We start from the raw sequence: 12962 nt of genomic DNA, 5'->3' as shown, positions 1-12962 counted from the left end.
CTGTTTAGTCCCCAGTCTTACTCCTCATCTGTCCTTAGCTTTAATTCTAGGACAAGTTTCTCAAAGAGTTGGGTGAATGCCACCTCTGGTACCAAGATTAACTAACATTGAATTACTTAGTGAGAAAGGTTCTCTTTCCAAATTTGTTTCAATCCTCGTGATTACCTGGAGGGGAAAATCTGAGTTTGGTGCTAGAATGTCTTCGAAACCTTTCTAATGCTTATTTATTATGCTTCTTTGCCAAGAGAGAGCAGGTCTCAGGTTCATAGCCATAGGCAAGCAACAGAACCTAGCCAGAATGCAATCATTTTAAAATTTTTATTGAAGCTTTTAACGTTCAAAACTAGTCCTCTAAATATTCATTGTAAGTGACGCTGGTCTCCATTTTTCAAAAGTGGCATCGCCTATTTTGTATAAATGTTTCTAAGTTTCAAAAGGAAATTAATTTAGAGAAAATAAATATTTGTTATGGGGAGTTTCACAAAAACCGTGAAGGTGGTGGACAAATAAATGAAGTTCGAGAAAAGCTGTCCTAAGGAATCAGCTCCCTTTCCTCTTCTCAAGGGCACGAGCTCTCTCCCAGCGACGTCCCTCCTCCTTCCCTCACTCCATCCTCTGTTCCTCCAGCCATGTCTCCCTGCACTTCATCTTCACGTTCACTCTAAAAATAATCACCGAGCCTCTTTGGAGGATTTTGACTACACTGATCATGCATTTATTTTCTGGACGTAGTTCCCAGGAGAAATCTGCTTCATTTAAGTTGGAAAATGCCTCCAATGTTTTAAGGGAAGGGAGGAGAACAGGAAGTCTTTCTCAGAAAAAAGATGTTCATCTACCATCCAAGCATGTTCATGCTTAGGAAACGGCAATAAAGAGCAAGCTGCAAACTGACCATTTGTAATGGGTGAAGGGAGAGGTTGGCCACGTAAGATTCGAATGGTGCTAGACAGGAGAAACAGAAGAGCTGGGGGTCTACCTGGGCTGCCGTCTCCTCTTCTCATTCTTAGCCTCTTTCCATGGTTTCAACAGTACTCGTGGATTTTAAGCGACTGTCTTACGACACTGCCTTCTCCCCTACCACCTCTTTCATCAGCATGTTCTCTCTCTCTCTGTCTCCCCTAACGACAGGGATATAAACCTAACAACAGATATTTCTAACTTAACATCTCAAAGGCACCTCAGATTCACCATATACCAAACACCCTCCTTATTTTCCCTCATGAAACTAATTCCTTCCTCTATTTCTTATTTGGTTCCATATCATTAACCAAAACTCCATAAAGAAACTATAGTTGCCATGACCTTACTCTTCTTCACAACACGTGTCAAACTGGTTACCAATTCTAGCTGCTAAATCCAGCCCCTAAGCTCTGCCCCCTCTGTCTCTGGGCAGTAAAGACCCTCATCCTTTGCCCCGTGACCTCTAACTAATCTTTCTGCCATAGGCCCCTTTGCACTATCCCTAATAATCTTCTACACAGATTGCTAAATTACCTGAAAAGCAGACTTTGCCCATGTCACTCTCCTGTGAAGCAATCTCGTCCTGGTTCCTACTGTTCCCTTTAGCTAATGCTTCAAGGCTCTTTAAAAATGATGCTAAATGTCTTAACTGCTACCACTCCAGTCACCCAACCGGCTTCAAACACCATGTGTTCTGAGTAAGTTCCCTCACTTCCCGAAATGCCTTTTCTGCCCTCTTTGTTCTGGACATTTCCTAGTCTTGCGCTTTAAAATCCAACTCCTCTGGAAAACCTCACATTCCTTCCAGAGAAGGACCCCCATGGCATGTGCTTTCCTCTGCTATGCCATTATCCTAACATTGTAACACAGTGTTTATGAGTTTCTTTCTGTCAGCAAATGGCTAGTTATCTCAGAATCATGGGCCAGTGTGTAATACATCGTTGGTGCTCAGGAAATTCTTGGCAAAGAAGAGAATGACTATATTGACTGGGGGAGGGATGCAAAGCAGTGGTGGACTTGAGACAGCTATTTAGATGGCCCCAGAGTAAAACCACTGTTACCGTTTGTGTGTGCCCATACTTTTGGGTGGGGGAAGGGAGGGTCTCACTCAAATGTTCTCATTAGGGAAGGAAGGCTTCTATGCAGTTCTGACACTATAGAAAGGGGATATTTTAGCCTCAACAGAATGTGTGGTTTTGCACAAGTCAGGCTTTGCCTCTTTTGGACCTGAATCAAACAATGACCGGATGTAGTACATGGGTTGTCAATTTTTAAATACCTGAATGCTACATCCTCTCACGAGTGGAGCCCAATCAGATCTTCCTGTGACGTCTCAGGAGCCTGCTGCAGTTTCGCCGGACACGGAAATTCTTGTCCATCGTGGCCGACCAAGTGGTCACCCATATTGCTGTGCCCACCGTGGTGGGAGGGGCACAGCCTGACTTGTGCAAAACCACACATTCTGTTGAGGCTAAAATATCCCCTTTCTATAGTGTCAGAACTACCCCGACAATCTCTTCGGGAGAGGGGATTAAGGCCTTAGATCTTCATGTTCTCTTGGCAAAACATCAGGACGCTGAGAGGTAGGCGCCTGCACAATGGCCAGAAGAGACGACTGAGGCTGAGAGGGGGAGGCTCTGGCACAATTATTCTGGAACTCGTTAAGTGGCAATGACAAGATCAGAATTCAGTCCCATCTGCCTGCAAGCCAGATTCCACAGCAGGCCGCCTCCGGAAGCCAGCCCTAAGTGGAAGGTGATACCGCCAAGCTCTACTCAGTCACGGGCATCCCGAGGGTTTGCACTTCACAGGCAGGGCTGAAATAATGCTCTTGAAGTGTGATCCAGGACCATCTGCATCAGAGTCTCCTGGGGATCCGAGTAGTGGCTGCTGAGCATCACATCAAAACCTGCTGGGTCAGAGGGGGTGCGGTGGAAGGTGGGAACCTGCAGTCACAGAACACTTCCTGGGAGGCTGTGATCCCGGGGAAGCTTGAGAAACATTCAAGTACCTCCAGTCAGGGGTTGGAAAGGAGAAGGTGATTTACTAGTAACTTCTGTGACAAACAGCCTGCATGTCCATGAATAGAAAATTCTTGCTAATGAAATAACCCAAAATCTAGCTTTCGTTTTAAGTGCATAGTTGGAGAGATGCCTGGCCTTTCTGATTGGTGTCAATGATAGAGTCAGACAGTCATACAGGACCTAACGAGGGGGTGAAGGTGAGAGTGGAGGAAAAGGGAAAGAGGGAGGGCTTGTTCAAAGAGTGAGCAAAATCTTTTGATGCCTCCTGTATCCCATGAGAAGAAAAAATGAGTCTCTGTTAGTCCATTTTGGATGCAAGCCCACACTTGCAATATGCTTTACAGTCAGCCCTCCATATTCTTGGGTTCTGCATCCATGGATTCAACCAACTATGGATTGAAGGTACATATTTGGGTGGGAAAAAAAGTAACATTGTTGCTAATGTGTATTATGTAGTTAGGCCTATGATGGTTGCATCTGTACTAAATGTTACAGACTTTTTTTCTTGTCATTAGTCCCTAAACAATACAGTGTAACAGCTATGTACGTAGCATTTACATTGTATTAGGTGTTATAAGTAATCTGGAAACGATATAAAGTATAAAGGATGAGGTATGTATATATGCAAAAATGCAAATGCGACACCATTTTACATCACGGACTTGAGCTTCGGGAATCTGGGGATCCGTGGGGATCCTGGAACCAATGCCCTGAGAACACTGAGGGGTGACTGTACTTAGGGGATTCATTTGTAGCCTCTCCTTCCTCCCACTTCTCCCATTTCCTCAGGCTTTATCTGAGATGAGCCATGGAATGGCAACCCCTGCTGATATTCCTCCTTCAATAAGATTACGACCAATTAATGCCCAATTCTGATCCCAGGCCAGGAGCCCAAAGGCTAGGAACTGCCCTCTGGTGAGTCCTGGAGGAGCAATGACACACACGTGACAGGGTGGGTGTGCAAAGCGCTGCCCAGCCCAGCACCACGCCCCCTTCAGGAGAGGGGCGTGGTCACCCCGTGCTCTTGAACCTGAATGCCAGAATCCTCCACCACCATCCTCTCCTTTCCTCAAACTCCACAGACAGCCGGCAGCTTTTTATCATTATTGAGTCTTTATTGTTACGACTCCTTCGGAACCAGAGGAAGAAGAAGTTATGGATTTTCAAAAGGAAACTTGCTGCAGGCACCTCCCTTTGTACTCAGCAACCAGCATTCCCGTTCCTGGTGTCACCCCCTCAAGTTTGCTATTCAGAACTTCTGATAAGGAGTCTGCGGAACAGGCCAAAGCCTGACAGCGGCGTGCCCCGCAGGAGAAAAGGCAGGCCTCCGCTTTCTGGGGAGCTACATGAGCTGTCTGGGGTCACACAGCTGGTGGTGCTGGGAGCTGTCCTGGAGGGTCCTTCTGTGGTTAGGTGTTTTGGATACTGGGTCTTGACCTTGCCTGCCACTTAGAGCTGTTACCTAACCAGACAAAAAGGCATTTCACTAGAAATGCATTATGTGCCCAGGCCTGTGGGTTCAGCAACCCACTTTCCACTTAAATTATTTAGTATTTTCCTTTGGTCTGCCTACGGTGCTCTCCCAGCATGGAGCCTGGTGAACTGTCAGGGCCTCGGCTTCCAGCCACAGTCCTCTCTCTGGCCAGCAATGAAGTACGCGGTGAAAACTAACTATAAAGCACACAGCATAGCCGTTCTTCCTAGTGATCACAGATGCGTTTGTACCTCTCATCCCATTTCAGCGGTGGATTGAGCAGTGTTCATTTCAAATGCTGCAAAGTGAATGTTATGGCAACGCCAACCAGCCTCCCCAAAACAACTGCCACCAAACACAGCTCAAGCTCTCTCCTTGGGAAATAGGCATAAAGCTTGCGGTACGTGTGGAAATTTCTCTGAGCCTCGATAGGTTGATCCCCAAGATATTTGCCTCTAGTCCCTGTTTCTCTCAGTAGCTTTATCCCTTTCTTCTTCTCCCTAGAGTGTAAGGGGAAAGAAGCAGGACTTACTGCATTGGCAATTTATCTGCAATAAAAATGAAATCTATTTTAATGCATTAATGGCTAAAGAGGCTGAAACCTGCCATAAATATAAAATCAAGCAAGCTGAGAATTTCACAGGAATAACAAACGGATTGCTGCTGGCACAGAGGCCACAGTTGACCGCAGAATGAAACAATCTTTATTTCTGTGTCAAGTTAATGCACCATTCACTACCATTTGTCGGGCCAGGCGACACTGCCAGGCCTTTTGCTAAACTGTACATGCAGTAGCTCGTTTCAGACTCTTAACAACCCTAAAACAGGAGGATGGTTATTATTTCCATTTTACAGATGAGGAAACAGACGCAGAGAGGTTCTGTGACTTTTCCAAGATCCAACAGAGCCAGGGCTTAAACCCATCCTGCTGTCAGATTTTCCTGTGTGCCCCCTTCTTACTTTTGACCTTGCGTAACCAGTGAATATATGTGTGTGCTCAAGTTCTCTGAGATGACCTATCCTTTTAAAGGGCTTAATCTGAAGGCCTTCGTGACACTGAGCCACAGAAACCCAGAGCACAGATTTTCCTTCACAGAGAGCCGTCGGCGGTGAAGGTTTCTGCGCTTGGCCCTGCTTATTTATGTGCCGAGAGGAGAACCTGCATTTCTCTTGGGACTCATTGCAGACAGATGCCCTAGGAGAAGGGGTGCACTTGCCTACTTGAAATGGTGGCAAGTTATGAAGCTTAAAATTACACCCTATAAATAATGAGCAAATTGGTTATTAGGAGAAAGTTTTAGGAACAATATCCATTCGAAGCTAGGGGGAAAAACAAACTAACTAAAGCTTCTAATGCCCCAGACTGTAATTCTTCCCCAAAGCTACTTCCCAAAGTGACATGATTTATCCAAGTGGACAGGAATCAAACTACCCTCGCTGGTTCCATTGATTTAGACAGCTAATTCTTAAAAAAAAAAAAAAAAGAAAAAAGAAAAAGAAAAGAAAAGTTGCAGAAGGTCAATGAATCTATGGTGCACTGGGCTCTGTGGTGAGAGGGGTCCCAGAAACACTCAACAGAGATGGAGAGGTCGAGAGAGATTTGCAAGATGTTTCATCTTCAGGGCCATGCCGCGGATCATTACTTTCTCAGGCAACTTGCTTGGAATGTATAGTTCATGGCAGTGGCTGGTCACCATTTCTTTTTACAAAAAACCAGACCCGCCAGCTGAGAAGAAAGTGCAAGGGGCCCTCTGCAGACCCCAGCAGCTGATCTAGACCCCAGATTGCTGAGCCCAGATTCCCGCTGAGTGAGCTGCCTGCTAAGGGGGTGCCCATCTTCTCTGGGTATGCTGCCTCCCTGTTGAATCGCCTGGCAGTCTGGAAACACGAGTTCAGGGGAGAGCCCAGCCCCAGGTTGGGTCTGGCTCCACAGGGGGCTGTGAGATCATGTAGGGGCACCAGGCCTTGGTCACCACTGTCTCCCCAACCCCACTCCACACACATTTGGCAGCCAGGACCTTACACAATTGAGGCGACTGTGTTATTTTAGTGTAATATATCTTATGCACAAGCTTTGGAGTCAGACCGCGTACTCTCAGACCCTGGCTCTGTTGCTCACTAGCACGTGCCCTTGGCAGAATATCTATCCTGCCCTTGCCTCAGTTTCCTCATTTCTGAAATGATGATAAGGGCTACCTGATGGGGCTGTGAGAATGACATGAGACATGCGGGAATTACTAAACTTGTAGTATCGTGTCTGTAACATAGACTTCACTCCGTGAACAGTAGTTCTCCCTTCCCCCTCTCCTCGTCCTCCCTCCTCTCCTCCTCCTCCTCCTTCTAATTATTATTATTAATTGAAATTACCATGTGTCCTCACCTCACAAGTTCCAGGTAGTCTCTTGTTATTTCTTTCTTAGAATAAGACCCTGGCTAAAACAGCCGATGCTTCTCTGGGTACGCTAAGGGCTAGCAGTCTGGAAACCAGGCTTAGATTCTGATCCTAACTCATAGTGGGACTTTGCTTTGCCAACTAGCTTGTCAGTTAAAAGCAGATAACAATTGTCCCATCTTCCTGGGCTATCGTGAAGATAAAATGAAAACACAGATCTGAAGTGTTTGCAATTTGAAAGTGCCATATAAAAGTAAAAGGTTTCTATGGTTTATTTGTTTTCATATAAACTTTTATCTCTTTTTGGTGTACCCAACTTCAGTTTGCCCAGCCAAGATGCTACATCCAGAACTGGGCTCTGTTGTTTGCTTATATACGAATATATTGATCTACTTTTTGCTCTTCACTATTTCTTCTTCCAGACAAGCCATGACTTAGGCTTTCCACTGCTTCCAGTTACCTAGAAAAACCTCCTTCTGCTTTTCACGTCATGGCTGGAACACTGATCTGGAGCTAGATCAGTGAGGTGCCCTCAAGAAGGAAACCTGAGATCTCTCCATTTCCGGTTGACACACAGCTCACCTACTGAATGCAGTGTGGTACCATGCACAGACCCCTGGGGCTTCCCACACAATGGACTGGGCAGCCCTGAACAGGTGTCAGGTATTTCAAGCATCCTCAGAGGCCCAACCTCACCGTCTTGAATGCTCCACATTATCTCAATGGCTCTAGGCCTTAATTCTGTATTGTAACCATTTCTTGGCCACCATTTGCCCCCACGGTGAGCCAGAGCTCTACAAACTAAGCATTCACACTCATCTGTATCCTTATGGAATAAGATGGCAGAAGATGGTGGGCGCCGGGGGAAGGTAGGGAGACTACAAGGAATGAAAGAAGGGGAGGAGAGGTTGGAAAAGTTACTGGTGTTCCACCTCGACACCAAACCCAAAGCAGATGGCGAGTCCCCCAGAATCTGCAAACAACCCTCCTTGAATTATCACCAAGTAGGCAATTTATTCCCCTTTAAAAGAGTTTGCTGAATAGAGTGTGGGTTGGCCAAGAAGGAAGTTGAGGGGTATCTCCTTTTCTCCACTCAGCCTCAAGATGAAAAAGAGATGAGAGAGGGTACTGCCCCTGCCCATAAGGCAGCTGCCACCAAAACAAAATATACTCCCTTCCCCTTTCCTCCAAACCAAACAGTGGTTTGTCAAACGGAAGAAAAAGAAGGGAAGTGACAATTTTCCTTTATGTTAATAAATTGCTTCGGCCTAAAAAACATTAATCAATTTCTTTCCAAAGTACACATACTTCTCTGTATCTTCTATTTGCCTGGCCTTGAAAAGAAAGTCACTTTCCATCCCCTGAAAATTGCCAATACCAGTAAGGGTAGTTGCAAGAGGGGTGGGGGGACCTCTCTAAGTCCCCGTGATTCTAATGGAACCCTGTGGTGTTTCCATAGAAACATAGAATATATTCTTTCCTGAATGTACATGGAGTAGAGGGGTGAAGAGAGATGTTGCTGGCTAGGTACACATTTACTGAAGAGCTTAAGGTACGCGTGAGGAGGTGAGGCATTCAGTCACTATGATATGAAGACAAAAGGCTTAGGGAAGAGTGCAGTGGGCAGAGACCAATCCTACAGGAGGACGTTTGACCTGTTATTGTGTCCCACCTGCACGACTACCCAGTGAGATAGCTTTAAAACCCTCACTCTCATCTGAGTCTCAGAAAGAGAAGCAACTTGCACAAGGTCACCTGGCCAGTAAGTGGTGCAGTTCAAACCCAAGTTTTCCACTCACGAGCCTTTGTTCTACCCTCCATGTTGAGCTGCACTTTAAACTGTGACGATGACACAGAGTTTACAGTCTGTCTCCTGGCTTTTCTCTCCTGGGCCTGCCAGTTCTGTGCATGTTCTGGGTTCACCCTGAGCACTATTATTTCTAATTGGTAGCAGGACACTGTTGTGAGTCTTGACACACTTAGGTGGTTTGTTGTTGTTATGTGTTTGAATTATAAAGTCAGAGAAGTGTCATATATAAGGAGAAGAAGGAAGCCGTTTTATGTGTGTGTTTATAAAATTTGGTAGATGTGTATGGATGAAGAGCTGGAAAGTAAGGGTAGTCTAAGATAAATACCGAGCATACGTGTATTCTTAAAGCAATTGTTAGTTTAATCATCTACCCTAAACACTGGGAAATAAGATCCCTTAAGAGCAGTATCCACGTCTATCTTACTGCTGTATTCCTGCATAGTGTTAGGGCTAGGGCAGGATGGATGGTGGGTGGGTGGGTGGGTGGAGGGATGGATGGATGGATGGATGGATGGATGGGTGGGTGGATGGGTGGGTGGAGGGATGGGTGGGTGGAGGGATGGAGGGATGGAGGGATGGGTGGATAGGTGGGTGGATGGATGGGTGGGTGGGTAGATGGGTGGATGGATGGATGAATGGATGGATAGATGGATGGATGAATGGATGCATGGATGGGTGGATGGATGGATGGATTGATGGATGGATGGATTGATGATGGATGGATGGATGAATAAATGGATAGTGGATGGATGGATAGATGGAGGGATGCATGGATGGGTAGATGATGGAGGGATGCATGGATGGGTAGATGATGGATGGATGCATGGATGGATGGACAGATGGATGATGGATGCATGTATGGACGGATGGATGGATGGATGGATGGATGGATGGATGGATGCATATATGCATGGATGGACGGATGATGGATGGGTGCATGGATGGATGTATGGATGGATGCATGGATGAATGAGTGGATGGAATGTCTTATACCAGATAGCATAGGAAATTACTAGAATGAGCAAGTCGTACCCACTTTCTTTGGCTCCATCTGGTGCTCTAGGATAATGATTATTTTTCTGCCTCAGGAGAGAGGGCAGGGCCCTATCAGGAACTAGGAGAACTATGTGGATGTGAACTAGTGCTAAAGGGGGTGATAATCAGAGTTTGCAACTTACACTTTAAATGTCTCCCTTGAAGCAATGCAGAGGTCGTAGGAGACAACCGCTCCCCGGCCTCTGACTCCATATCCTTGTTTCCACTGGGGAAACTGAGGTGTCGGTGGTACAGACAGAAACCCACCGAAGGCCCTGAGACAAACAGGGTGCAGTGCTGAGTAGTGCATACTGTAAGTGGGAGCCTCGGTGTCTGAATCTATGGATGCCTGTGCTCCCTGACCTGACAAATCCTGGGCTTTGGCCAGAAGCTCTCTAATAGCTCTTGGTGTTGGCTAGCATTTACTGAGGACCTAGAGTCACTGGACTGCCAGGACCAGGAGGCCAGGGATAACGTGTCTGTGTGTCTGTCTGTCTACACTCCTCCCCCAGCACCCAGCCCGGGGCCCGGCATATGGGAGATACTTAATAAATGACTGCTGAGTGACTGGCTGAATACTTGGTGCCTGTGCAGCTCTGAGCTGAGTGTTGTATGCACATCGTGTTGTTTAAACTTCACTGCGATCCTATGAGCAGGTACCACACTCGTTTAGAGATGAGGACACTGTGGCCTGAAAATGAGAAATGACTTCCCCGAGATCTCAGAGCTAATCAGCTGTGGAGCGTTGCTTTGGAAAACAGCCTGGTTTCATCTATGACATAGTTCACCCAGCCAGAAGTATGTCCCCTCAGAGGGGACCAGGGAGGAACAGAAAATAAAAGGATGTAAGTTAAGGAGAAGAAAATCTGGGCGAAGCTTATCAAAGATACAGAAATGAAATAATACGATGTCCCTAAGTCCTGACACTCCATTGGTCGCTTTAGCTTCTTCCATTCAGAGCACCCAGTGACAAAGAACCATCTAGGGGCTTTGTTAGTCATGCGTAGCAATCATGATTTGCCTTTTCAGCAGCACTTACTCTGCTCCTGCGTGACATGGGGATAGTAGACAAGGACCAGTGTCCCTTTAAAAACAGGTCCTTTCAACCCTTGCTCGGTAGAAAGGCTTTGGCCAGTCATGGACCAATGTGGGGGTTTTGTCTTCTGTACGAAACATTTCGTTTCGTCTTTGCTAAACAGGGAGAATGCACTGTTTTTGTGACTCTGCATTTCTTCTGCTTTCCACACGCCCACACTGGCCCCTCATCTTTGGCCTACTGAGAGCTCTAGTCTGAAACCAGGTAACAAACACAGCTGAAAGCTTAACAGCTTTCTTACAAGTGTTGCGGCACTGGGAACGCCTCCATCATCAAATGTCCCAGGGAGGAAAGTGGACAACTGAGGGCAGAGGCAGCCCACGCACAGCTGGCAGGATCCGTTCTTTCTGGCTCGGCCTCCAGGTTCTGGGAAGGCAGAGCCAGAGGTATGAGGCAGGCTGACAGTCCCTGATGCAGGCCAGACTGATTTGCAAGCCATCAGAGGACGGAGGTGTGAGCTCCACGGCCCAAGCCAGAGCTTCTGCACACCCCGGCCCCCACGCTCTCAACCTCTAGGAACCCTGGTCCCAGAGGGCATCCTGTTTACCTCACAGACCAATGTACGGACCATACAATGGAGGCTGTACATGAAAGACTCCAAAACACACAAATAAAATAGCAAAAAGAAAAAAAAAAGATCAGGAAGTAGTACCCATCAAATAAGAGTGTTTACGTCTGTGCTGAGGAATACTATGGGGTAAGTGTATATGCAAAGCTCTCCAAGACATATTATTCAGTTGAGAAGCAAGGCAAAGGCAAGATGTACTATTTTAGTAATAACAACATTACTGATGACGATAATACTAATAGTAACAGGAGCTAACTAATACAGATGGAGGGCTTACTATATGGCAGGCACTGCTCTAAGTACTTCATTTATATTCTGTTGATATAGAAAATTAATTCCAAAGAAAGCCTTTGAGACTGCGCTATTATTATGTCTACTTTACAGACGAGGAAGCTGAGTTGTCAGTTTTATTGTATGTTCTTCTGCATTATTTAAGTCTTTTACAATGAGGCAGTTTTCATGCATAACATGTAAAAAAGAATTCAGAATTAGGGGCATTAAATACATGTGAGCGAGAAATGGGAGCAATGTTTACTGACCACCTACAATCAGGCTGCCATGTGATAGGCCTCCTTCAAATTTAAGAACATCCCCAAGCAGAAGGCGTTACAGGTCCCAGTTCAATCCATGAGGAGCTGGATGTTCAGAGAGGCAGCACCGTTTCCCAAGGTCACACAGCCAGTAGGTACCTAAGCATCTGGGACTCGATTTCAAAGCCCGTGTTCTTCTGTGTCAGTTGGACACGTGATGAGGCTAAATCAGCGTGTCCTGATTTGCATTTACTTTCCTTCCTTCCTCTCTGTGTTTTCCAGTGTAGAATATGATTTTCGGCAGCAGGAAGGCAGGTTCCATGAAGTTCTACAGAGTCTGGAGGAAGCGGGACCAGGTGAGGAGCCATCTCCCCCACCAAAGTTCCCAGCAGAACCCCCGGTTCCTGAGAAACAGGACTTAAGGCGGAAAACCAAGAAGGTGAAGAAGAAATGCTTCTGGTGGATCTGAGCTTGTTGGGACCATTGCCTATGCCGTCCCTAAGTACCTCCCCGCGGCGGGGAGACCACTGCCTTCAGGCCTCCTCTCCTTCTCAGCAAAGGCCCATGGGGGCTGTGAGCCGCTCGACCCATGGAACAGGGACACTCGGGCAGGTTTAGCTGCTGCCGGACCTGCCCACCGAGCGCACCTGCGTCAGTGCCACTGCTCGCTAGGACGTCACGGACGTGGCAGTGATCACCTGCCTCCTTCCCTGCCGTGCACAGCCAGGCCACGTCCTGGAATCTGGCAAGTCCAGATTCCCACCATGAGCCAAGCCCCCAGCGCACTTTCCAACACCTCTGTGATGCTAAGCGCTTCCTGCCCTTCCTGTGTTTGCCATCCCAAAAGAAAGAAGAAAAGCAACGTTGTGCAGAGCAGGAAGATAGAGGAGATACTAGCAGGTACCCCTGGAAAAAAATTCGATACATAAACTGGCAGTTTTCTAAGATATTGGTGTACATAAGCACAACAGAAATGGGCAGGGCATAAAAACGCAAGCTTGCCTGGTGGGGTGGGTCGTTTTCACTTTTAATTAGCCCCTTTATCCCAAATCAAGGACTTGCCATCTCATGTG

The 12962-nt window shown here is 46.7% G+C and overlaps 2 protein-coding genes across 3 annotated transcripts in view; one reads left to right on the top strand and one right to left on the bottom strand.

The window, feature by feature from the left end:
• The window catches only part of INSYN2B (inhibitory synaptic factor family member 2B), a 107412-nt gene extending 94665 nt beyond the window's left edge, over window positions 1-12747 (top strand). The window contains exon 4 of one of the 2 annotated variants that reach the window (XM_019741025.2): window positions 12172-12747. In XM_019741025.2, the coding sequence (XP_019596584.2) occupies window positions 12172-12358 (187 nt within the window). In that variant the 3' untranslated portion in view covers window positions 12359-12747. The remainder of the gene's footprint in view (window positions 1-12171) is intronic. The other variant, XM_074313882.1, reaches the window with a different exon arrangement.
• The window catches only part of DOCK2 (dedicator of cytokinesis 2), a 362053-nt gene that overhangs the window by 183415 nt on the left and 165676 nt on the right, over window positions 1-12962 (bottom strand). The window lies entirely within an intron of this gene.

This window comes from Rhinolophus sinicus, linkage group LG10 (genome assembly GCF_036562045.2).
Source record: "Rhinolophus sinicus isolate RSC01 linkage group LG10, ASM3656204v1, whole genome shotgun sequence".
In the NCBI taxonomy this organism is placed as follows: domain Eukaryota; kingdom Metazoa; phylum Chordata; class Mammalia; order Chiroptera; family Rhinolophidae; genus Rhinolophus; species Rhinolophus sinicus.
Note: the sequence above shows the minus strand (reverse complement) of the source record. Positions and strands in the feature narration are given on the sequence as shown.